At 35.8% G+C, this 25,694-nt stretch overlaps 1 protein-coding gene across 10 annotated transcripts in view; it reads right to left on the bottom strand.

The window, feature by feature from the left end:
- ATP6V1H (ATPase H+ transporting V1 subunit H) overlaps positions 1 to 25,694 on the bottom strand; it is a 123,505-nt gene that overhangs the window by 47,650 nt on the left and 50,161 nt on the right. For all 10 annotated transcript variants that reach the window (XM_014838771.3, XM_014838772.3, XM_070481289.1 and 7 more), the window contains 2 exons: positions 23,530 to 23,708; positions 20,874 to 20,999 (listed from right to left, as the gene is read on the bottom strand). In XM_014838771.3, the coding sequence (XP_014694257.1) occupies positions 20,874 to 20,999; positions 23,530 to 23,708 (305 nt within the window). The remainder of the gene's footprint in view (positions 1 to 20,873; positions 21,000 to 23,529; positions 23,709 to 25,694) is intronic.

Below are 25,694 nucleotides of genomic sequence, written 5' to 3'. Positions count from 1 at the left end.
ATAGTGCTGTTGAGCCCCCAAAGAGGGAACGTGTCCTGGGTGGCTGTGGGAAGAGGCAGCATCAGCTTTTAGCCCACTGGTGATCACTTTCTGGTGGGGAGGGAGAGCTCAGAGTGCCCCTGAAGTGCAAAACAGTGGCCCTAGCCCAGCAAGGAAGTCCTGCTTGCCAAGGACAGTCCACATAAGTGCCTGAAGACACCCTAGACTGGGGCAAGCACCCATAATACTCCCACAGCTTCCAAGAGATGGGGTGGGGGCAGAAACTCTGCTCCTGCTTCCCCCTAGCAGTAACAGGTGGAATCTGCATCTTAAGAATACCACAAATGCCCCAACAAGAGATTAGGTCATCAAACACCATGAGAAACTGCAGCAACAATTCATACAAGAAGGAAAATGACAAGTCTCCAGACACCAAAACTGAAGGCACAGAAATATAGACTCTAAATGACAGAGAATTCAAAATAGCCACCATAAGGAAACTCAACAACTTAGAAGAAAACATGGAAAGACAATTCAAGGAGCTCAGCAATAAAATGAATCTTTTCACTAAAGAGATTTAAACTATAAAAAAAAAATCAAGCAGAAATCCTGGATATGAAAAACACAATTAATGAGATAAAAAAAATCCAGAATCATTAAGAATCAGAACTGATCTCACAGAGGAAAGAATTAGTCTTCTAGAGGATACAAATGTAGAAATTCTACAGGTGAAGGAGGAGACAAAACTAAGATTTAAAAAAAGAAGGATTCTTCGAGAAATATCTGACTCAATTATGAAAAGCAACATAAGGATTATAGGTATTCTTCTCCAGAAGGAGAAGAAGGGGAGAAAGGAGCAGAGAGCTTGTTCAAAGAAATAATTGCTGGGAAATTCCCAAACCTGGGGATGGTTTCAGATTTACAGATGAATGAAGGTAGTAGAATGCCCAACTTCATCAATGCTAAAAAGACATTCTCCAAGGCATATAATAGTTAAAATGGCAAAAGTTAATGATAAAGAAAAGATATTAGGAGCAGAAAGGCAGAAGAAAATAACCTACAAAGGAAATCCTATCAGGCTTTCAGAGGATTTCTCAGCAGAAATCCTACAGCCTAGGAGAGAATGGAATGATATATTCAAAATACTGAAAGACAAAAACTTTCAGCCAAGAATATTCTACCCATAAAATTTTCCTTCGGATACAATGGAGAAATAAAAGCTTTCCCAGATAAACAAAACCTGAGGGAGCCCATCGCCACTAGACATCTCCTACAAGAAACAGCTGAAGATACCCTCACACTGGCAACAAAAAGGCAATGGTCTACAAAGCTCTGAGCAAGGAGACAAATAAACAGACATGATCAGAAACCTGCAGCTCTCTACCACAACAGGGAGGGAAAGACTCAATTACAACTTAAAAGAGAAAGGGAAAGAAAGAATCAAAAGTAATGATAAACTCTTGAACTTAGCCACAAACTCACAAAATAAAAACAGAACAATTCATAACAGGAATTACTCAGAAGGCGAGAGAAGAGGGAAGGAGCCTGCTTAGGTTAATGGACATAAGAGGATATAAGAAAACGGACTATCTCATCTCCGACATCTTTCATACAATCCTCACAGTAACTATTAAACAAAAAATCAGTGCAGAGCCAGAATTCACAAAAGAGAGAAAATGGGGAAATCCCCCTCAGAAAACCACCAAAATGAAATGGCAGTCAGAAAAACAAAGGAAAAGAAACAGTGGAAACACAGAACAACCAGAAAACAAGAGATAAAATGGCAGCAGTAAGCCCTCATAAGAATAATCACTCTAAATGTAAATGGGTTGAATTCTCCAATCAGAAGACACAGAGCAGCTGGCTGGTTTAAAAAAAAGACACAACAATATGCTCCCTGAGATGCAGGGAATGCATGTCAGCTCCAAAGACAAATATAGGCTTAGAGTGAAGGGATGGAAGACAATACTCTAAGCTAATGGCCAACAAAACAAAGTAGGTGTTGCCATACTTTTATCAGGAAAAGCAGACTTCAAGTTAAAAAAGACAATGAGAGACAGAAGGGCAGTATATAATGATAAAAGGGACATTCCACCAAGAGGTCATAACACTTACTACTATACGTGCATCTAACACAAGGGTACCAAAGGACATAAGGCAATTATTAACAGACCTAAAGGTAGAAATTAACAGCAAGACAATAATAGTAGGGGACCTCAACACCACACGTACTTCAATGGACAGATCATCCAGACAAAAAGCCAACAAAGAAATAGCAGCTTTAAATGAAACACTTGACCAGATGGACTTAATAGACAAGCATAGAGCATTCCATCCAAAAACAGCAGAATATACATTCTCCTCAAGTGCCCATGGAACATTCTCAAAGATAGACCATATTTTTGGTAACAAGGCAAGCCTCAATAAATTTAAGAAGATTGAAATCATCCCAGCCATCTTTTCTGACCACAATGCTATGAAGTTAGAAATCAACCACAAGAACAAAACTGGGAAAGTCAGAGATATGTGGAGACTAAACAATATGCTATTCAACAACCACTGGATCATTGAAGAAATCAAAGGGGAAGTTAAAAAATATCTGGAGACAAACAAAAATGAAAATACAACATACCAACTCTTATGGGATACAGCAAAAGTGGTCATAAGAGGGAAATTCATAGCAATACAGGCCCACCTCAACAAGCAAGAAAAATCTCAAATAAGAAAAATCTCAAATCTTAAAATACACCTAACAGAGCTAGAAAAAGAACAGACAAAGCCTGAAGTCAGAAGCAGGAGGGAAATAATAAAAATCAGAGCAGAAAGAAGTGAAATAGAGACTAAAAAAACACTAGAAGGGATTAATGAAACAAAGAGCTGGTTCTTTGAGAAGATAAACAAAATTGACAAACCTTAGCCAGACAGATCAAGAAAAAAAAGAGAAGGTTCAAATAAAAAAAATTAGAAATGAAAGAAGAGAAATTACAACGGATACCACAGAAATACAACGGATTATAAGAGAATACTATGAAAAACTATATGCCCACAAATTCGATAACCTAGAAGAAATGGATGAATGCCTAGACTCATACAACCTCCCAAAATTGAATCAAGACGAAATAGACAATCTGAATAGACCAATCACAAATACAGAGATTGAAACAGTATTCAAAAGCATCCCAAAAAACAAAAGTCCAGGACCAGACGGCGTCTCTGGAGAATTCTACCAAACATTCAAAGAAGATTTAATACTCATTCTCCTCAAACTATTCTGAAAAACTGAAGAAGATGGAACACTTCCTAACACATTCTATGAGGCCAACATTATCCTGATACCAAAACCAGACAAGGACAAGATGAAGAACGAAAACTACAGGCCAATATCACTGATGAACTTAGATGCAAAAAATCCTCGACAAAACATGGGTAAACTTAATATAGCATTAAAAGAATCATAAACCACGATCAAGGGGGATTTACTCCAAGGACACAGGAGAGGTTCAACATCTGCAAATCAATCAATGTGATACACCACATTAACAGAATGAGGAATAAGAATCACATGATCATCTCAATAGATATAGAGAAAGCATTTGACAAGAGCCAACATCCATTTATGATAAAAAAAAAAAAACTCTCAACAAAATGGGTAGTGAAGGAAAGTACCTCAACACAAAAAAGGCCATATATGATAAACCCACAGCCAACATCATACTTAATAGTGAAAAACTGAAAGGCATCCCTCTGAGAACAGGAACAAGACAATGGTACCCACTCTCGCCACTCCTATTCAACATACAACTGGAGGTATTGGCCAGAGCAATTAGGCAAGAAGAAGAAATAAAAGGAAAGGAAGAAGTGAAACTTTTGCTATTTGCAGATGATATGATTCTATATATAGAAAACCCTAAAGAATCCACCAGAAAACTATCAGAAATAATCAACAAATACAGCAAAGTTTCAAGGTACAAAATCAATTTTTAAAAAACCAGTTGCATTCCTATATACTAACAATGAACCAGCAAGAAAAAGAAATCAAGAATACAATCCTATTTACAATCACAACAAAAAAGAATAAAATACCTGGGGATCAACTTAATCAAAGAAGTGAAAGACCTGTGCACTGAAAACAATAAGACATTATTGAAAGAAACTGAAGAAGACATAAAGAAATGGAAAGATATTCCATGTTCACGCATCGGAAGAATAAACATAGTTAAAATGTCTATACTACCTAAAGCAATCTACAAATTCAATGCAATCCCAATCAGAATCTCAATGACATTCTTCACAGATATAGAACAAAGAATCCAAAAATTTATATGGCACAAGAAAAGACCCTGAATAGGAAAGCAATCCTGAGAAAAAAGAACAAAGCTGGAGGCATCACAACCTCTGATTTCAAAACATACTACAAAGCTATAGTAATCAAAACAGCATGGTTCTGGCACAAAAACAGACAAACAGATCAATGGATGAGAACTGAAAGCCCAGAAATAAAACCACACATCTATGGACAGTTAATCTTTGACAAAGGAGCCACGAACACACAATGGAGAAAGGAAAGTCTCTTCAATAAATGGCGTTGGGAAAACTGGACAGCTACATGCAAAAGAATGAAAGTAGACCATTATCTTGCACCATACACAAAAATTAACTCTAAATGGAGTAAAGATTTGAATGTAAGGTCTGAAACCATAAAAATCCTAGAAGAAAATAAGGCAGTATATTCTTTGACATTGGTTTTAGCCACATCTTTTCGAATACCATGTCTACTTAGGTAAGGGAAACAGAAGAAAAAGTTAATAAATGAGACTACATCAGACAAAAAATCTTCTGCAAAGCAAAGGAAACTATGAACAAAACAGAAAGACAACCCACCAACTGGGAGAAAATATTTGCAAGTCATTTATCATACAAAGGGTTGATCTCCAAAGTATATAAAGAACTCATACAACTCAACCAAAAAAACCAAACCACCCAATCAAAAAATGGGCAGAGGATATGAACTGACATTTTTCCAAGGCAGCTATATAGATGGCCAACAGATGAAAAGATGTTCAACATCACTAATTATTAGGGAAATGCAAATCAAAGCTACAATGAGATATCACCTTACACCAGTCAGAATGGTTATAATTACCAAGAGAAAAACGACAAATGTTGGAGAGGATGTGGAGAAAAAGGAATGCTCATACACTGCTGATGGGAATGTAAACTGGTGTGGCCACTATGGAAAACAACACGCAGATTCCTCAAAAAACTAAAACTAGAACTGCCATATAACCTAGCTACCCCACTACTGGGTATCTACCCCAACAACTTGAAATCAACAATCCAAAGTAACATATGTACCCCTATGTTCATTGTAGCACTATTCACAATAGCCAAGACATGGAAACAATCCAAGTGCCCATCGACCGATGATTGGATAAAGAAGATGTGGTATATATATATACAATGGAATACTACTCAGCCATAAAAAAGACAAAATCATCCCATTTGCAACAACATGGATGGACCTGGAGGGTATTATGAGAAGCGAAATAAGCCAGACTGAGCACGACAAACACCATATGATTTCATTTATATGTGGAATATAAACAAACACATGGAAAAAGAAAATAGTTCAGTGGTTACCAGGGGAAGGTGGTGGGGGGTGGACACAAGGTGTGAAAGGGAGCACCTAAGTGGTGACAGCCAAGAAATAACATACAACTGAAATTTCACAATGATGTAAACTATTATGAACTCAATAAGAAAAAAAAAAAAAAAACATAGTAAAACTCTACTTTGTTCAAAATCTCATGAATCTAAGAAGCTTGCTTAGTTTCTGGAGTGCATTTATTTGGTAAAGTCCCTTAAGAGTGTGGTTTCATGTAAATCTACCTACTTTTTTCTATCACCTTCTCAGCCTATCAAACAGCTAACCTTTATTAAGTAACAGGAAGCACCAATGAAGAATCTTGTTGTCAATAAAAGAATCATTTCATTAGGAAGTTATTACACACCTTTAATCTTTCAGATTAACCAGGAAATCTGCATTTCCAAATAACAGATGAGAAAGGAATAAGCATTTATTATACACATGAATGTTCCAAACTCTGTGCAAATACATTCCTCACAACAACCCATAAATGAGGAAATAACACCCAGAGAAGTTACAGAAGCGGCCTAAGGACACAACAAATGTTTAAACTTAAGATTTGAATGACTATCTGCTGACTGCAGCCCACACAAAGCACAATGGCATCCTGATGGCAGTTCATTCAAGCACATGAAAGTCCACTAAGAAAAAACAAGAAATACATTCAATCTCCCATACGTTCATATTTTTAAGATTTCAAACTACAGGCATCCTTTGGAGATACCGCAGGTTTGGTTCCAGGCCACTGCAATAAAGGTAATATCACAATTAAGTGAGTCACATTAACCTGGTTTCCCAGTGCACATAAAAGTTATGTTTACACTATACTGTAGTCTATTAAGTGTGCAATAGCATTATTTCTAAAAAGAAACAATGCACATACCATAATTAAAAAATACTTTATTGTTTTCATATTCTTTGTATAAATACTCAGAAGTGGAACAGCTAAATCATATAGTAGTTCTATTTCTAATTTTATGGTTAATCTCCATACTGTTTTCTATAGTGCCTCTGCCAATTTACATTCCCACCGACAGTACACGAGGATTCTCTTTTCTCTACATCCTTACCAACACCTATTATTTCTTGTTAGATACATGCACTCCTATGTTCACTGCAACACTATTTACAATAGCCAAGTGCCCACCGACAGATGATGGGTAAAGATGTGGTATATATATGTGTAAACACTCACACTCACACACACACACACACACACACAAACGGAATACTACTCAAACATAAAAAAGATGAAGTCTCGCCATTTGTGTCAATATGGATGGAACTTGAGGGTATTAATGCTAAGTAAAATGAGTCAGAATGAGAAAGACAAATACTGTATGATTTCACTGTATGTGGAAGACAAAAAAAAAAAACAAAACAGAACAAACAAACACATAGATACAGTAAACAGACTAGTGGTTACCAGAGGGGAAGAGGAAAAGGGGGAATGTGGAAGGGGTAAAGGGGACATTTGTATGGTGACAAATAGAAACTAGATTTTTGGTGGTAAACAGGAAGTAGTCTATACAGAAGTTGAAAAATGATGTACACCTGAAATTAAAAAACAAAAAACTTTATTGCTAAAAAATGATAACCATCATCTGAGCCTTCAGTGAGTCATATCTTTTTGCTGGTGGAGGATCTTGTCTTGACAATGATGGCTGCTGACTGATCAGGGTGGTGGTTTCCAAAGGCTGGGGTGGCTGTGGCAATTTCATAAAATAAGACAACAATGAAGTTTGCCACATCAATTGACTCTTCCTTTCACTTGAACACTTAAAAGGCCACTGTAGGATAAGTAATTGGCATAACTGCAATTTTGTTGTGTCCCAGGGAATAGAGAGGCCAGAGGAGAGAGAAGAGAAATAGCAGCACAGTGGATTGGTAGAGCAGTCAGAACACACACAACATTTATCAATTAAGTTTGCCGTCTTATATGGACACGGATCATGGTGACTTAGTAACAACAGTAACATCAAAGATCATGATCACAGATCACCATAAGAAATATAATAATAATAATAATAATAATAATAATAATAAAGGATTTTGAAATATTATAAGAATTACCAAAACATGACCGAGAGATATGAAGTGAACAAATGCTGTTGGAAAAATGGCGCTAATAGACTTGCTTAACGTGGGGCTGCTACAAAACTTCAACTGGCAGAAAAAAGACATGCAGATCAATGGAACAGAATTCAAAGCCCAGAAATAAAACCACACATCTATGGTCAGGTAATCTTCGACAAAGGAGCCACAGACATACAATGGAGAAAGGAAAGTCTCTTCAAAAAGTGGTGCTGGGAAAACTGGACAACTACGTGCAAAAGAATGAAAGTAGACCACTGCCTTTTGCCATACACAAAAATTAACTCAAGATGGATTAAAGACTTGAATGTTTAAGACCTGAAACTATAAATGCCCAGAAGAAAATATAGACAGTACACTCTTTGACATCAGTCTTAGCAGCATCTTTTCAAATACCATGTCTGAGTAGGTAAGGGAAACAAAAGAAAAATTTAACAAATGGGGCTATATCAGACTAAAAAGCTTCTGCAAGGCAAAGGAAATCATGAACAAAGTCAAAAGACAACCCATCAACTGGGAGAAAATATTTGCAAATCATATATCCGAAAAGGGGTTAATATCCAAAATATATAAAGATCTCATACAACTCAACAATAAAAAAAAACCACCAAATCAAAAATGGGCCGAGAATATGAACAGACATTTTTCCAAAGAAGACATACAGATGGCCAACAGACACATGAAAAGATGTTCAACATCACTAATTATCAGAGAAATTCAAATCAAAACTACAATGAGATTATCACCTTACCCGGTCAGAATGGCTATAATTACCAAGACAAAAAATAATAAATGTTGGAAAGGATAGGGAGAAAAGGGAAGCCTCATACACTGATGATGGGAATGCAAACTGGTGCAGCCACTACAGAAAACAATAGGGACAGTATCAAAAAATTAAAAAATAGAAATACCATACAATCCAGCTGTCCCACTACTGGGTATTTATCCAAAGAACTTGAAATCAACAATCCAAAGAGATTTATGCACCCTTATGTTCACTGCAGCATTACTCACAATAGCCAAGATGTGGAAGCAACCCAAGTGCCCATCCACTGATGAATGGATAAAGAAGATGTGGTAGATATATACAATGGAATACTACTCAGCCATAAAAAAAGACAAAATCATCCCATTTGCAACAATACGGATGGACCTTGAGGGTATTATGTTAAGCAAAATAAGCCAGACAGAGAAAGACAAACACCACAAGGTTTCATTCATATGTGGAAGATAACCAAACACATGGACAAAGAGAACAGATTAGTGGTTACCAGAGGGGAAGGCGGTTATGGGGTGAGCAAAAGGGGTAAAGGGGCACATATATATGGTGATGGATAAAAATTAGACTATTGACGGTAAGCATGATGTAGCCTATACAGAAACTGATAAATAATAATGCATACCTGAAATTTCACAATGTTATAAACCATTATGACTTCAATAAAATAAATTACTTTGATGTCATTTTTATTATTTTGAAATTTTATTAAGAAATTATTTTATGAAATAATAAGAACATGACATTAATGAAGATTTCTTAAAAGTGTAACAGAATATTTGTTCTGAATACCTTAAAACAAAGGTCAGCAAATTACAGCTGAAGTCCAAACCTGGCAGCCACCACTTTTATAAATAAACTTTTATTGGAATACAGCCACACTCATTAGTTTACTTATTGTCCATGGCTGCTTTGGCACTACAAGGACACAGGTGAGTAGACGTGACAGTCTGAATGGCTCACAAAGCCAAAAATGTTTTCATTCTGGGACTTTACAGAAAAGTTTGCCAATGCCTGCCTTTAACCATATTCAGTGACCCAAGCCTTTCTCCACTTGGCTGCGACCCCTGATACTCAAAATTATGTCTGCAGACCAGCAATATCAATATCACTTGGAAACTTATGGAAATGCTGAATCACAGACCTTCTACCCTAGAATCTGTAAATCTGCTAAGCAAGCTTTCTGTTTCTATATTCAAATCATCAATAAAAATGTTCAAAAGAATAGGTTCAAAAAAAGAGATTCCTGTGGTAAGCAAAGGGAGAGCTCCCTCCAAGTCACCTCCAAATACAGTTGTCAAGGCAACAAGGGCTTCCTCAATCATAATCTGAATCTCCATCACCACATTAACCACAAGCCCAGACTCTGTCAGAGTCCGTGGGATCGAGACAGAAACACATCACAGATTTGGAGTTAGACCAAATGTGAATTCTGACCCTGACATTTGCTAGAAACGTCATCTTGGAAAGTGTCTATTCAAATCCAAAACAGAATTTCCATCATTATTCTAAATAATCACTCTACAAATTTGCTATTATATATTTCACGATGTTTTTCCTCAGTTTTATAAACTTGCTTGCTCCCTGAGCTTTTGCTTTTCTCTTGAATTACAATCTGCATGGCTTCTTGTATTTCAGAATATTTCCTTATTCAAAATACATACTTATTGCAAAGTTGAAACATACAAAATTATGGAGTATTTTCTAAATACTATTAAAAGTGATAGAGGAAAAAATGAACTTATATCACACACTTGCTAAGTTTAGAATTACCTGGAAAATAGGTTAGAGTCTGACGTAAGTGCAGTTCTCCACAAATAAAAAGGCAGCAAGTACACACTGTGTTTTTTTAATAGGACAAATAAAGATCATCTGTACCTATTTTATCAGCTAGTTTGAAGGGTAGCATTAGTATGTCCCTCCTGTCAATTGTCCCCATGCAGATAATTTATAAGAATAAAAACCAAAGACAAACAATGACTTCAAATTTCTCATTACAGAAGCACAAAATAAAACTGAAGTGCTACATGTCATTGTTTCTGGTTAATCAGAAAAATCATGAAGGGTCACACAATGGAAAAACGGAGTCCTATGAAGGAAACCACAAAAATTAAAACCTAATGCCAGAAAACAGAACATGTACTTCAAAAAGCTCTTGAAGTGTATCATCATAAAAATACACGTAATGCTGCAGTAATAATTTGTAAAATGCTCCATTATATTCAACTTTTCCAAAGACTAGATTTAAAAAACATTATTTGAGCTCTTTTTTTGATGTTGAAAACTCAAAGTGGCAAAACAATGCTGAAAAGATAATCCACTCTTTCCCCCTCATCTATTCTCCATCAGGCCTGCCAATACCTATCCACCACTCACTTTGGTTTACCACACTTTAAGTGAAACAAATGTATCATTTTTGATAATACATAGAAAATAAAGTCTAAACAACAGAAATAAACCTGCCTAAAAATGCTTATTGGACACATGTATATATCTCCTCTGTTCCTTTTAGATACTTCATTAACATGACAGTAAAAATCCTCCCACTGTAAAAAATGATAGTAAAAGGATTTTCTTCTTTTTAAATCACAAACCCTCAAGAAAGGACAATATGGAAAATTTATCAACAGTAAAAGATACTGAAGTGGAAAGTCACAGGAACAAATGTTAACTAACTTGAGAAAACAAATACCAAGCTGGCAGTGAGGGAAGTTGAGTGGCAACCTGATTTGCAACACAGAACTGTTTCTATCAGTATTTCTGTAAAGCTGACTCAAACTGTGCTGTCCAATATGCTGACCACTAGCCAGATGAGCTAAAGTTAAATTGATTGAAATTAAATTACAGGCACACTTTGCTTTATTGTGCCTCTCTTTATTGCAATTCTCAGATATTGCATTTTTTATAAATTATAGGTTTGTGGCAATCCTGCATGGAGCAAGTCTATCAGTGCCATTTTTCCAACAGCATTTGTTCACTTCATCTCTCTGTGTCACATTTTGTTGTTTTCTTTTCAGGTGTACATCGTAACATATTTCGAATTCTGTGTAGATTACATCATGTTCTGTGTCACATTTTGATAATTCTCGCAATATTTCAAACTTTTTCATTATTATACTTGTTATAGTGATCTGTGATCTTTGATGTTACTATTGTAGTTGTTTGGGGGAGCCACAAAGCACGCCCATATAACACTGTGAACTTAATCAATGAATGCTGCGTATGTTCTAACCGCTCCACCAACCAGTCATTCCCCCAACTCTCTCCCACTCTTCAGGTCTCCTATTCCCTGAGACACTGCAATATTAAATATAGGCCAATACTAACCCTACAATGGCCTTTAAAGTGTTCGAGTGAAAGGAAGAGTCACACATCTATCACTTTAAATCAAAATCAAAAGCTAGAAATGATTAAGCTTAGCAAGGAAGGCATGCTGAAAGCCAAGATAGGCTCAAAGCTAAGCCTTTTAGGCCAAACAGTTAGCCATGTTGTAAATGCAAAGGAAAAATTCCTGAAGGAAATTAAAAGTGCTACTCCGGTGAACACATGAATGATATGAACGTGAAACAGACTTATGGCTGATACAGAGAAAGCTTTAGTGGTCTAGATAGAAGACCAAACAAGCCATAACATTCCTTTAAGTCAAAGCCTAACTCAGAACAAGGCCCCTAACTCTCTTCAATTCTATGAAGGGTGAGAGAGGTGAGGCAGCTGCAGAAGAAAAGTTTGAAGCTAGCAGAGGTTGGTTCATGGGTTTGTTTTTTCTTTCTTTTTTTTTTGAGGAAGATTAGCCCTGAGCTAACTACTGCCAGTCCTCCTCTTTTTGCTGAGGAAGCGTGGCCCTGAGCTAACATCGGTGCCCATCTTCCTCTACTTTATATGTGGGACGCCTACCATAGCATGGCTTGACAAGCGGTGCCATGTCCGCACCCGGGATCCGAACTGGCGAACCCCGGGCCGCCAAAGCAGAGTGTGCACACTTAACTGCTGCGCCACCAGGCCGGCCCTGGTTCATGGGGTTTAAGGAAAGAAGCCGTCTCCATAACATAAAAGTGCAAGGTAAAGCAGCAAATGTTGATGTAGAAGCTGCAGCAAGTTATCTAGAAGATCTAGCGAAGATACTTAATGAAGGTGACTATACTAAACAACAGATTTTCAATGTAGACAAAACAGCCTGATATTGGAAGATGCTGTCTAGGACTTTAATGGCTAGAGAGGAGAAGTCAATGCCTGGCTTCAAGGCTTCAAAGGACAGGCTGACTCTCTTGTTAGGGAGTAATGCAGCTGGTGACTTTAAATTGGAGCCAATGTTCATTTACCATTCTGAAAATCATGAGGCCCTTAAGAATTATGCTAAATCTACTCTGCCTGTGCTCTATAGATGGAACAACAAAGCCTAGATGACAGCACATCTGCTTATAACATAATTTACAGAATATTTTAAGCCCACTGTTGAGACCTACCACCCAGAAAAAAAATTCATTTCAAAATACTACTGCTCATTGGCAACATACCTGGTCACCCAAGAGCTCTGATGGAGATGTACAATGAGACTGATGTTGTTTTCATGCCTGCTAACACAACATCCATTCTGAAGCTCATGGAGCAAGGAGTAATTCAACTTTCAAGTCTTATTATTTAAGAAATACATTTCATAAGGCTATAGCTGCCATAGATAGTGACTGCTCTGATGGATCTGGGCAAAGTAAATTGAAAACCTTCCGGAAAGGATTCACCACTATAAATACCATTAAGAACATTCGTGATTCATGGAAAGAGGTCAAAATATCAACAGAGCCAGCCCTGATGGTCTAGTGGTTAAAGTTCCACTCTCTCTGCTTCAGTGGCCCAGGTTGGTTTCCCGGTGACAGAACCACACCACCCGTCTGTCAGTTGCCATGCTGTGGTGGTGGCTCATATAGAAGAACTAGAAGGAATTAAAACAGGATATACAACCATGCACTGGGACTTTGAGGAGAAGAAAAAAAAAGAGCAAGATTGACAACAGATGTTAGCTCAGGGCGAATCCTTCCCTGCAAAAAAAAGAAAAAATCAACAATAACAGGAGTTTGGAAGAAGTTGATTCCAACCTTCATGATTGACTTTGAGGGGTTCAAGACTTCAGTGACGGAAGTAACTGCAGATGTGGTAGAAATAGCAGGAGAACCAGAATTAGAGTGGAGCCTGAAGATGTGACTGAAACGGTGCAATCTCATAATAAAAATTTAATGGCTGAGGAGTTGCCTCCTGTGAATGAGCAAAGAAAGAGGCTTCTTGAAATGGAATCTATTCTTGATAAAGATGCTGTAAAGACTGTTGAAATGACAACAAAGGATTTAGAATATTACATAAACTTAGTTGATGATGAAGCAGTGGCAGGGTCTGAGAGGATTGACTCCAACTTTGAAAGTTCTACCACAGGTAAAATGTCATCAAACAGCATCACATGCCACAGAGGAATTGTTTGTGACAGGAAGAGTCAATCAATGCGGCAAACTTCATTACTGTCTTATTTTAATAAATTGCCACAGCCTCCCCAACCTCCAGCAACCACCACCCTGATCAGTCAGCAGCCATCAATATCAAGGCAAGACCCTAGACTGGCAAAAAGATTACAACTCACTGAAGGTTCAGATGGTAGTAGCATTTTTAGCAGTAAAGTATCTTTTAATTAAGGTATGTATATTGTTTTTTCAGAGACAATGCTATTGCACACTTAAATGACACAGTACAGTGTAAACATAACTTTTAGATGCACTAGGAAACCAAAAAATTGGTGTGATTCACTTTATTGCAATATTCACTTTATTGCGGAGGTCTGAAACCAAATCGGCAGTGTCTCCAAGGTATGCCTGTAAACTAAAAGTTCAATTTCTCTGTCGCACCAGCAACATTTCAAGTGCTCTTTAGCCACTGCCTACTGTACTGAACAGCACAAACATAAACTATTTCTTTCATCACAAAAAGTTCTACTGAGGCTGAAATAGAAAACAAAAAACTTTAAATGGCATAATCTACAGGAATGCCAAAAAACCAAATACATAGGAAAAAATATAATGAAAGATGGGTAAGACCATAACATTATCTGAAGGAAATCCTATACAAATGGAAGGATACACCATGTTCATGGATTGGAGAACCTCAAATTTTAAAAATACCAATTCCCCCTATACTGAACTATAGATTCAATCCCAACCAAAATTGTACCAGAACTGTTAACAAGTTTATTCTAAAATACATACAGAAATCCACAGAGCCAAAAGGCACCAAGACACCTTGGAGGAACAAATTTGGAGTGCTCATGCTATCATATACCAAGACTTACTATAAAGTACAGCAATTAACATAATGTAGCATTGGAGCTAGAACAGACAAGTAAATTACGGAACAGAATAAAGAATTCAGGAAGAATTTGCATAGTAGAAATTCTAGGCAGGGTAATTAGGCAAGAAAAAGAAACAGAAGGCATCCAGATTGGAAAGTAAGACGTACAACTCTCTATTAACAGATGACATGATTTTGTATATAGAAAATGAAAAGGAATCCACTAAAGAAAAACTATTAAGACTAATAAAAAGAGCTAAGATTTCAGAATACAAGAGCAATATACAAAAACCAATTGTATTTCTATAAACTTGCAATGAACAATTGAAAATGAAGTTAAGAAAACAGTTCCATTTACAATGGCATGAAAAGAAAATATTTAGAAATAAATGTGGCAAAAAATGCAAAACATATACTCTGAAAACCACAAAACACTGCTAAAAAGAAATTAAACATAATCTAAATAAATAGGAAAGCACCCCATGTTCATGGATCTGAATACTAAATATTAAGATGGCAATACTCCCCAAATTGATTTACAGCTTCTGTCACAATCCCTAATAGAATCCCAACTGGCTTCTTTGTAGAATTTAACAAGTTGATTCTAAAATTCATATGAAATGGCAAGCGACCCAGAACAGCCAAAACCATCTTGAAAAAGAAAAACAGGCTTCCAGTTTCCAATTCAACACGTAAACAGGTTAGAAGTCATCACTCTTGTCCTCACAAGAAGAAAAAGCTAAACAAACTGAAAATCAACACCTCTTTTTAGATCCAACAGAGAACTGAGGTCCCAGTGCAAACCACCATCCCACAAGCTAAAGAGACAAACAAATACAGACTCAGAGCTCATTGGGAGCAGAAGCTGCTGCTAGACCCATCAAGTAAAAGAAACACTTAAAGGGTAATTGACTAATTGCTGGAAACTGAGCAAGGACTAGCTTGAAAGATAAAAACTCCTAGAAGCCCAGCCATTTGGAGGGCCTCAAGGTGCTCACTCAAGGAGAAACATCATCTGAAGAGGTATATATCTGTCAAAGAAATTGGATCAATAATTAATAACCTTCCAAAACAGAAAGCAAATGGCCCAGATGGTCTCAGTAATAAATTATACGAAACATTTAAGGAGGAAATGATACTAATTCTCTACAATTTCTTCCAGGAAATAGAAGCAGGAGAACACTTCCTAACACATTCTATAAAGGCAGCATTACTGTAACACCCAAAATCAAATAAAGACATCACAAGAAAGGAAAATTATAGATAATCTCTCTCATGAACACAGGTGCAAAAATCCTCAACAAAATATTAGGAAATCAAATCTAACAATGTATGAAAAGAATTATGTACTACAACCAAGTCAGATTTATTGCAGGTACAAGATGTGAGAATATATGAATGTAACCCATCACATCAGCAGGCCAAGAATAAAAAATCACATGATCCTATCAAGAGATACAGAGGAATCATTCAACAAAATTCAACACCCATCAGTGACAAAAACTCTCTGCAAACTAAGAATAGATGGAACTTACTCAACTTCATAAAGAATATTTACAAAAAACCGACAGTTAATATATTCACTGGTGATAAACTAGAAGCTTTCCTGATAAGATCAGAAACAAGGTAAGGATGTTCCTTCACCTCTTTTTTTCAACATCATATTGGAAGTACTCATTGATGCAACAAGACAAGAAAAAAAAATAAAAGGAGTATTGATTCGGAAAAAAAAATAAAACTGTCTTTATTTGCAGATGACACCATGGTCTAAGCAGAAAATTCAAAAAAATCAATTAAAAAACTCCTGGAATTAATGAGCAATTATAGCAAGGTTGCAGGATACATGGTTAACATACAAAAAGTCAATCATTTTCCTATATACCAGCAATGAATAAGAGAACTTGAAATTTAGAACATAATATCATTTACTTAGCACCCCCCAAAAATGAAATATCTAGATATAAATCTAACAGAATAGATCTATATGAGGAAAAATACAAAACTCTGATGAAAGAAATCAAAGTAGAACTAAATAAATGGAGAGAGATTCCATGTTCATGAATAGGAAGACTCAATATTATCAAATTGTCAGTTCTTCTCAACTTGATCTACAGATTCAATGGAATCCCAACCAAAATCCCAACAAGTTATTTTGTGGATATTGACAAGCTAATTCTGAAGTTTATATGGAGAAACAAAAGATCTGAAATAGTCAACCCAATACTGCAGAAGAACAAAGTCAGAGGACCGACACTATCTGACTTCAAGACTTACTTATAAGGCTACAGTAATTAACAGACTATGGTATTGGTGAAAGAATAGCCAAACAGATCAACGGAACAGAATTGAGAGCCCAGAAACAGACAATAGAAATACAGGCAACTAATCTTTGACAAAGGAGCAAAAGCTATACAATGGAGCAAAGTCTTTTCAAATAAATGGTGCTGGAAAAACTGGATATCCACACAGCAAAAAAGTAAATCTAGATACAGACTTTACATCCTCCACAAAAATAAATTCAAAATAAATCATAGATCTAAATGAAAAACACAAAACTATAAAACTTCCAGAAATAATAACAGGAGAAAATCTAGGCAACCTCGGTTATGGCGATGACTTTTTACATACAACAACACGGCACAATCCATGAAAGAAAACACTGATAAGTTGCACTTCATTAAAATTAAAAACTTCTGCTTTCTATGTGAAGAGAATGGAAAGACAAGCCCAGAGACAGGGAGAAAATATTTGCAAAGCACCTATCTGATAAAGGACTTCTATCTAAAACATACAAAGCACTCTTAAAACTCAACAATAATAAAACATACAACTAAATTTAAAATTGTTAAAAGACCTGAACAGATACCTCATCAAAGAAGATAGACAGATGGCAAATAAGCATATGAAAAGATAATCAACATCATGTCATTAGGGAACTGTAAATTAATACAACAATGAGATACCACTACACACCTATCAGAATGGCCAAAATCCTGAACACAGACAACACCAAATGCTAACAAAGATGTAGAGCAAGAGGCACTCTCATTCATCACAGGCAGGAATGCAAAACAATATAGTCACTTGGGAAGACAGTTTGTCAGTTTCTTAGAAAAGTAAACATAGTGTTACCATACAATCAGCAATCATGCTCTCTTGGTATTTACTCAAATGACCTGAAAACTCATGTCCTGTACACAGATGTTTATGGCAACTTTATTTATAATTGCCAAAACTTTGAAGCAACCAAAATGTCCTTCAATGGATAAACAAACTATCCATACAATGAGATATTCAGAAATAAAAAGAAATGAGCTATCAAGGCACAAAAAAACATAGAGGAACCCTACATGCATTTTGCTAAGGGAAAGAAGCCAGTCTGAAAGGTTATATACTGTTTGATTCTAATTATAAGACATTCTGGAAAAAGAAAAACTACAGAGGCAGTAAAAAGATCAGTGGTTGCCAGGAGTTCAGAGAAAGGAGGAGGAAGAGAGAAACGATAGAGGTAGAACATAGGGAATTTTTAGGGCAGTAAAACTGTACGACACTGTAATGGAGGATATGTGGCATTTTGCATTTGTCAAAACCCACAGAACTTATAACACAATCAACTGCACAACAGAGAGCATCAACCCTAATGTAAACTATGGACTTCAGTTAAAAATAAAGTATAAATATTGGTTCATCAATCGTAACAAATGTACCACAGTAATGAAAGACATTAAAAATAAGGAAAGCTGTGCCTGGTAGGGGAAGAGAGGGTATACGAGAACTCTCTGTACTTTCCTCTCAATTCTTCTGTAAACCTAAAATTATTTTAAAAATTAAAGTCTATTAATGTTAAAAGTTATGGTAAGATGTGTGATTCTCACATTGTTTGTAACAGCAAAATGTGGCAACAATATTAAATATCCATCATTAAGGAACTGATTAAATAAATTAAGATATGCTCAAAAAAAAAGAAGAAAATGAAAGACTCATGCTTCTGGATTTCCAAACATGCAACAGTAATCAAAACAGTGTAGTACTGGTATCAGAACAGTCATACAGACCAACAGAACAGAACTGAAGATCCAGAAGTAAACCCACATGTCTACAGTCAACTGATTTTCAATAAGAATGCCAAGATGATTCAATGGGGAAAAAATAGTCCTTTCAACAAATATTACTGGGACAACTGGATAGCCACATGCAAAAGAACGAAGTTCGACCCTTACCTCACATCATATAAAAAATTAACTCAAAATGGATCAAAGACCTAATACTAAAACGATAAAAATATTACAGGACGCATAGGATTAATTCTTCATAGGTTTCATTTTGGCAATGGATTCTTAGGTATGACACCAAAAGCATGGGGAACCAAAGAAAAAATAAATTGGATTGCAACAAAATTTTAAAATGTTTTTGCTTTAAAGGACGCTATAAGAAAGTGAGAAGATAACCCAAAAACTGGGAGATAATATTTGCAAATCATATATCTGATCAGGCACTTGTAACCAAAATATATAAAAAACTCTTACACCTATATAATAAAAAGACAATCCAATTGAAAAATGAACCAAGAATCTAAACAGACATTTCTCCAAAAAAGATGTAAAATGGCTAATAAGCATATGAAAAGATATTTAACATCATTAGCCATCAAGGAAACAAAAATAAAAACCACATGAGATACCACCTCACACTCATAAGACGGCTAGAACCAAAAAGTCAGACAATAACAAGTGTTGACAAGGATGTGGAGGAATCAGACCCTCACACACTGCTGGTGGAAATATAAAATTCTACAGCCATTTTGGAAAACAGTCTAGCAGTTTTTCAAATGGTTAAACATAGAGTTACCACAGGATTCAACAATTCTACTCCTAAATATCTACCCAAGCAAGAGAAATAAAAACATACATCCACACAAGAACTTGTACACAAATGTTTATTACTGGTATTTTTCATAATAACCCAATGTCTATCAACTGATGAGTAGATGAATAAAATGTGATATATCCATATACTGGAATATTATTTGACCATAAAAAGGAATAAAGTACTGATAAATGCTACAACATGAATGAAACTTGAACACATTATGGTAAATGAAAGAAGCCAGTCACAAGAGGACAAATGTTATATGATTCCATTTATATGAAATTTTCTAATAAGCAAACCTCTAGAGACAGAAAGCAAATTAGTGGTTGCTTAGGACTGGGTAGATAAATGGATAGAAACATGACAGCTAAAGGATACAGGGTTTCTTTTTCAAGTGACAAAAATGTTTTAAAATTGACTGGGTCGATGGTTATACATATTTGCAAACATACTAAAAACCACCAATTTGTACACTTTCAATGGGCGAATTGTGTGATATGTGATTTATATCTCAATAAAAAAGAAAGAAAGAGTGACACTTGCACATATTTGGTCATCCTATTATGACAAAAGGAACCCTGCAAAGCAGTTGGAATGCGTTACTTTCAATAAATGGTGCTGGTTCAATTAGACATCCAAGTAATGAAAAAAATGAACCTTCACCCCTACTTTATACCTTACCAAAAAACCAATTCCAGATGGAATGGAGACCTAAATGTAAGATGTTCAACAATAAAGGTTCTAGCAGATAACACAGAAATATATCTTCATGACCTTGGATAGGGAAAAAACTTCTTAATTATGACACAAAAAAAGCATTAGTCATAAAGGAAAAGATCAACAAACTGAGCTACATTAAAAGGAAAGAGTAAAACAGCATGTGACAGAGTAGGAGAAAAGGGCTGTAATGAATACATACGACAAAGAATTCATATTCAAAATACATACAGAACCCTTACAAAATGAAAAATATGTATACTTGAACAGGCATTTCTCCTGGGGAAAAAAAATGATATCCAAAAGGCCAATAAGCACAAGAAAAAGTATTCAACCACATTAGTGAGCAAGAAAATACAAATTGAAACTACGGAATACCTAAAATTCTAAAAACAGCGATGAAAACATGTTTGTGAGGATTTGGAACAACAGGTATTAAAGTGTAAACTGGAACTGAAAACTTACTTCAAGAGCTCATAATTCTTCTCATTTAACCTCACAGCATTTTCTCTCCAAAATTTCTCAGATTTGTGCACAGGACTCCATTCCAATCTTCCAGATTTAAGTTCTGAACTGTATTCATCAAATGAGCTATAAAATTTTTTAAAGAGTTCACAGTTTATGAGAATCTGAAAGATACTCCAAAATTAAGCAAAATAAAATATCTTCATTAATGATTTAACTACAAAGACTGAAAATCCTTTACACATTAACAAACGAACACTAAACAAGTGTAAACAGCTTAAATCTTTAATAAATCACGTGAAATTTACTCAAGGTACAAAGGACAATATGCCTGCAAAATCGGAATGTTCATCATGAGATATTAAAAGGAGCACTTGCTTTCAAAATCCTTACCCTACTATATACGTAATATCTGATAATCTAGCAGAGTTTATACCGTGTCACTTAAAATATCTCATATTTGCCAGACCACTAGATACATTAATGTAAATTAGTATATTATTTTAACATAAACAAAACAGTATATTCTAATACTATGATACTATAAATGTCATAAACTACAATATTGCATGACAAAAGCAAAAACACATATTGGAGACCAGCCACAGTGGCCTAGTGGTTAAGTTTGGCATGCTCCACTCTGGCGGCCCAGGTTCGGTTCCCAGGCACGAACCTACATCACTCATCTGTCAGTGGCCAAGCTGTGGCAGCAGCTCACATGCAAAACAGAGAAAGACTAGCAACAGATGCTAGCTCACGGCAAATCTTCCTCAGCAAAAAAAGGAAGATAGGCAACAGATGTTAGCTCAGTGTGCATCTTCCTCAGGAAAGAAAAAAAACCCCACACATATTGGTACAATATTGTAAAATGTGATTACCAACAGTGTAAAGGGAGTTCATTAACTGAATTAACTCATTATAAATTAAAAACAAAAACCCCGTACATGTAACAAATTGCAACGCACTTTAATTCAAACATCATTCACTATGTATCAAGTAACTTAATTAGTCAAAACCTCATATTTTAAATTTTTAATGTAATTAGCCTGTAGACAAACACAGTGACAGGACATGCTTGGACTTTCTTTCAAGCAAAAATTTTAAAAAGTAGTAGCCATTTAATACTGATTGATAATTTAGTATAACCAGGAATTACTGGTTAAGTTGATCCGAGTGTCCTGTTGAATCAAGAGTAATTTATTTTAATGTAAGGCCAGTTAGTATAAGAAGTAAACATGTATTGTTTAACATTAATATTCTAAACATGTAACAGCAAAAAAAGAGACAAATCTTTTTCAAGAGCACCTATCACCCTATAAGCTTTATGTAAATAGCAGTATTTTTCAAGTTACCAAATTAAACATGAAAAATCAGTAAGTAATAATAATTGGCTAACATAGACTAAATACTTTAGAAAGCTATCACTAATCTTATTCATTTTTAAAAAGGGTCTTAAATCATTATTGCAGAAGAACTAAAGATATTTTTTAAATAAACATAATAAAATAGAATTTCTAAAAACTGTAATCCTATTGCTGGCCTATTATTATAATCAATTTATTCATATTTAAAATTAGAGAAAAAGACCATTTGCTTCCCTCCACAAAACTCCATTACAAACCACTGATATGGGTGATACCTCTCACCTCTATAAAAGCTTTTGGACCTTGGGATTACACGCTGTACTGAATTATGTGGTAAATACATATCTAAAACACAACCAACACTGAAGACATTTGCTAGACACTTAAAACCTCACAACAAATCCATCAGAATTTTTATTGCTGTTTTACCAAACGGAAAACTAAGACTTTAAAATGTCAAGAAGCTTATTCAAGGCCACATGTGGAGAAAGTAGCCAAACAATTCAAAGTGGAGTCAGTCTCACTCTCAACTCCAATCTACCCACAGAGCAAGATCCATTTCTAGAGAGTAACTCTCTTTTAAAAATATATCAGCAATTAAAAAAAAAACACATGCTTTAATGGGAAAGATCATCAAGATATTATTAAACAGACCTCGTGTGTCTTTGTGTGTGTGTGCACGCACATGTGCATACACAGGGGGCGAGGGGCCAGGCAGCTTTTTTGGAAGCAAACACAAGAAACCAGAAAGGGGTGAGACTAAGCAGGGAAGATGGGGAAAGTGGCATGGAGTCCCCTCTGTAGTGTGTAAGGGGTTTTTTTTTTCCTTTACTGCATCTATACCACTTGTATAATTTTTAATATAAAAAATAAATAATGCCAATAGACTTCAAAAGAGCAGGAAAAAAAATGCTCTTTCCATATATGGGTAAACTTCCTCCCCAAATTAACAACCACTGCTGCTTTAAAAAGATTCTGAACCAGAAGGAGACTCTCAAGGGGTTCCCGGGCAGTGCCAACATCCTGTGGGAGTACAGCCAGGCAGGTTTTAGACAACAGAGAACAGTGGGAATCTCTCCAAAAGAGAAGAGAGAACACACAGCTCTGCCCAACTGTTGCCATGGTGATGAGCCAGTTTTCCCATATTCCCTAATTTGTAATAGAAGACATAATGTGTTAGCGAAATCTTTTGAGTTCATAGTTAATAACAGATTTAGATTTCCTTATAATACTAGGCAAATCAAACAAGGCCCAATGTATCCACTGTGTGAGAAATAAAAAGAGTAACATACCTAAGATCCTGGACACTCTCACCAAGTTTTTCCAAAAGAAATTTTATATCTTCACTGATATCTTCATCATCGTATTTCTGCTGTTCCAAGTTCTCCAACTGTTTCAGAACTTTGCACTGAATCATAGCCAGAGCATACTCTTGGCGAGTTTCTCTTTCAGTTGATTTTTCTAAAAAGTTCTGGATTAGACAAACACATAATGAGAAACTATGTAATTTGTTCTGTGAAGTTCTCAGACCTCTGAACTTCCTTTTACACCCTTCTCCTCCTCTTATTCTCAGGTTAACTATCCCCATGAAGTGGATGACTGCACTGTAAACCCTTGCTTCTTTCTGAGAAAGCGTACTTCTGATTGCTTGCTTACTTACTGGCTTACTAACCATTTTAAATTATTGACCCAGACAAGCCTCAAAATAGTGAACATGTTTACAATTAAATCCATCACAATCCTTTCTCACAGCCCTGCTCGTGAACACACCACAGCAAAGTCTCCATTCACTGGCCACCTAGAGCACTTGGGATGCTAGGAAAGAATGTTTCTTCAAGTCTCTCTCTAGTTTCCAGTCATCTTTTTCTCCCTCCAATCAACCTATAAGTGCACAAAGGACAGCAATAAAAACTCTCTTGCTTGAACAATTATCAGAACAATTTTCTCACATTCTGCCAAATTCCCTAATTTTCTTCTGTGATTTTTCTATTTTTAAGACATCTTATGAAAACAGCCAAGGAATCTAAGTATTTACAAAGATAAACTGCTCATTAAATTAACCAATAGTTCTGAGCAAGGACCATGCTCAGGTCCAGGGACAAGAACAAACAAGCTCTCAAGAAAGCTACCTTTACCAAGTTGTCAAATGCCCCTCCCCCCAGGAAAAATCCTGTAATAACAATTATTTCCAAATGAACTGCACCAAAATTTGAGACTTCTTATTTATTTTTCCAAACAAGTTATATTCTTAATAATTATGCTAAATAAACACAGGAGATTTAGCTTAGCATGTAGAAATTAGTGAGATCAATCCCTATCAAAATTTCAGTGGCAAATTTTTCACAGAAATAGAAAAAGCAATCCTAAAATTTGCATGGAACCACAAAACAGCTCTAACAGCCAAAGCATTCTTGAGAAAGAAGAACAAAGCTGGAGACATTACACTTTCTGATTTCAAAATGAACTACAAAGCTATAATAATCAAAACAGTATAGTACTGACATAAAATTGATACAGTCCAATGGAACAGAACGGAGAGCCCAAATACAAACCCCTACATATACCATCAACTAATAGTTGACAAGTGAGCCAAGAATACTCAATGGGGAAAAGATAGTCTCTTCAACAAATGGCATTAGGAAAACTCCAAACCATATGCAGAAAAATGAAATTGGATCCCTATCTTACAACATTCATAAAAATTAACTCAAAATGGATTAAATATTTAAATATAAGAGGTGAAACTGTCAAATGCCTAGAAGAAAACATAGGGAAAAAGCTCCTTGACATTGGTCACGGCAACGATTTTTTGGATATGACACCAAAAGCACAGGCAACAAAAGCAAAAATCAACAAGCGGCACTACATCATACTAAAACACTTCTGCACAGCACAAGAAACAATAAACAAAATGAAAAGGCATCCTATGGGAGAAAATATTTGCAAACCATATATCTGATAAGGGGTTAATATCCAAAATATATAAAGAACTCATATATAAAAAACTTAGTAACAAAAAAACAAACAAGCTGATTAAAAAATGGGCAAAGGATTGGAATGAACATTTTTCCAAAGACAAGACACAAATGGCCAACATGTACATGAAAATGAGCTCGACATCACTAATCATCAGGGAAATGCAAATTAAAAACACAATGAAGTATCACACCTGTTAGGAAGGCTATTATCAAAAAACAAAGATAAGTGAGGTTGTGGAGAAAAGGGAACACTGGTGCTTCGTTCCTGGGAATGTAAATTGGTGTAGCCATTATGGAAAACAACATGCAGTTTCCTCACAAAATTAAAAGTAGAACTACCATATGATCCGGCAATTCCATTTCTGGGTATTTATCCAAAGGAAGTGAAAACAGGATACCAAAGAGATATCTGAACTCCCATGATTACTGCAACATTATTCACAATAGCCAAGAAATGGAAACAACCTAATTGTCCACCA

Source organism: Equus asinus, chromosome 12 (assembly GCF_041296235.1).
Source record: "Equus asinus isolate D_3611 breed Donkey chromosome 12, EquAss-T2T_v2, whole genome shotgun sequence".
Lineage (NCBI taxonomy): Eukaryota > Metazoa > Chordata > Mammalia > Perissodactyla > Equidae > Equus > Equus asinus.
This window is presented reverse-complemented; position numbering and strand designations above follow the sequence as displayed.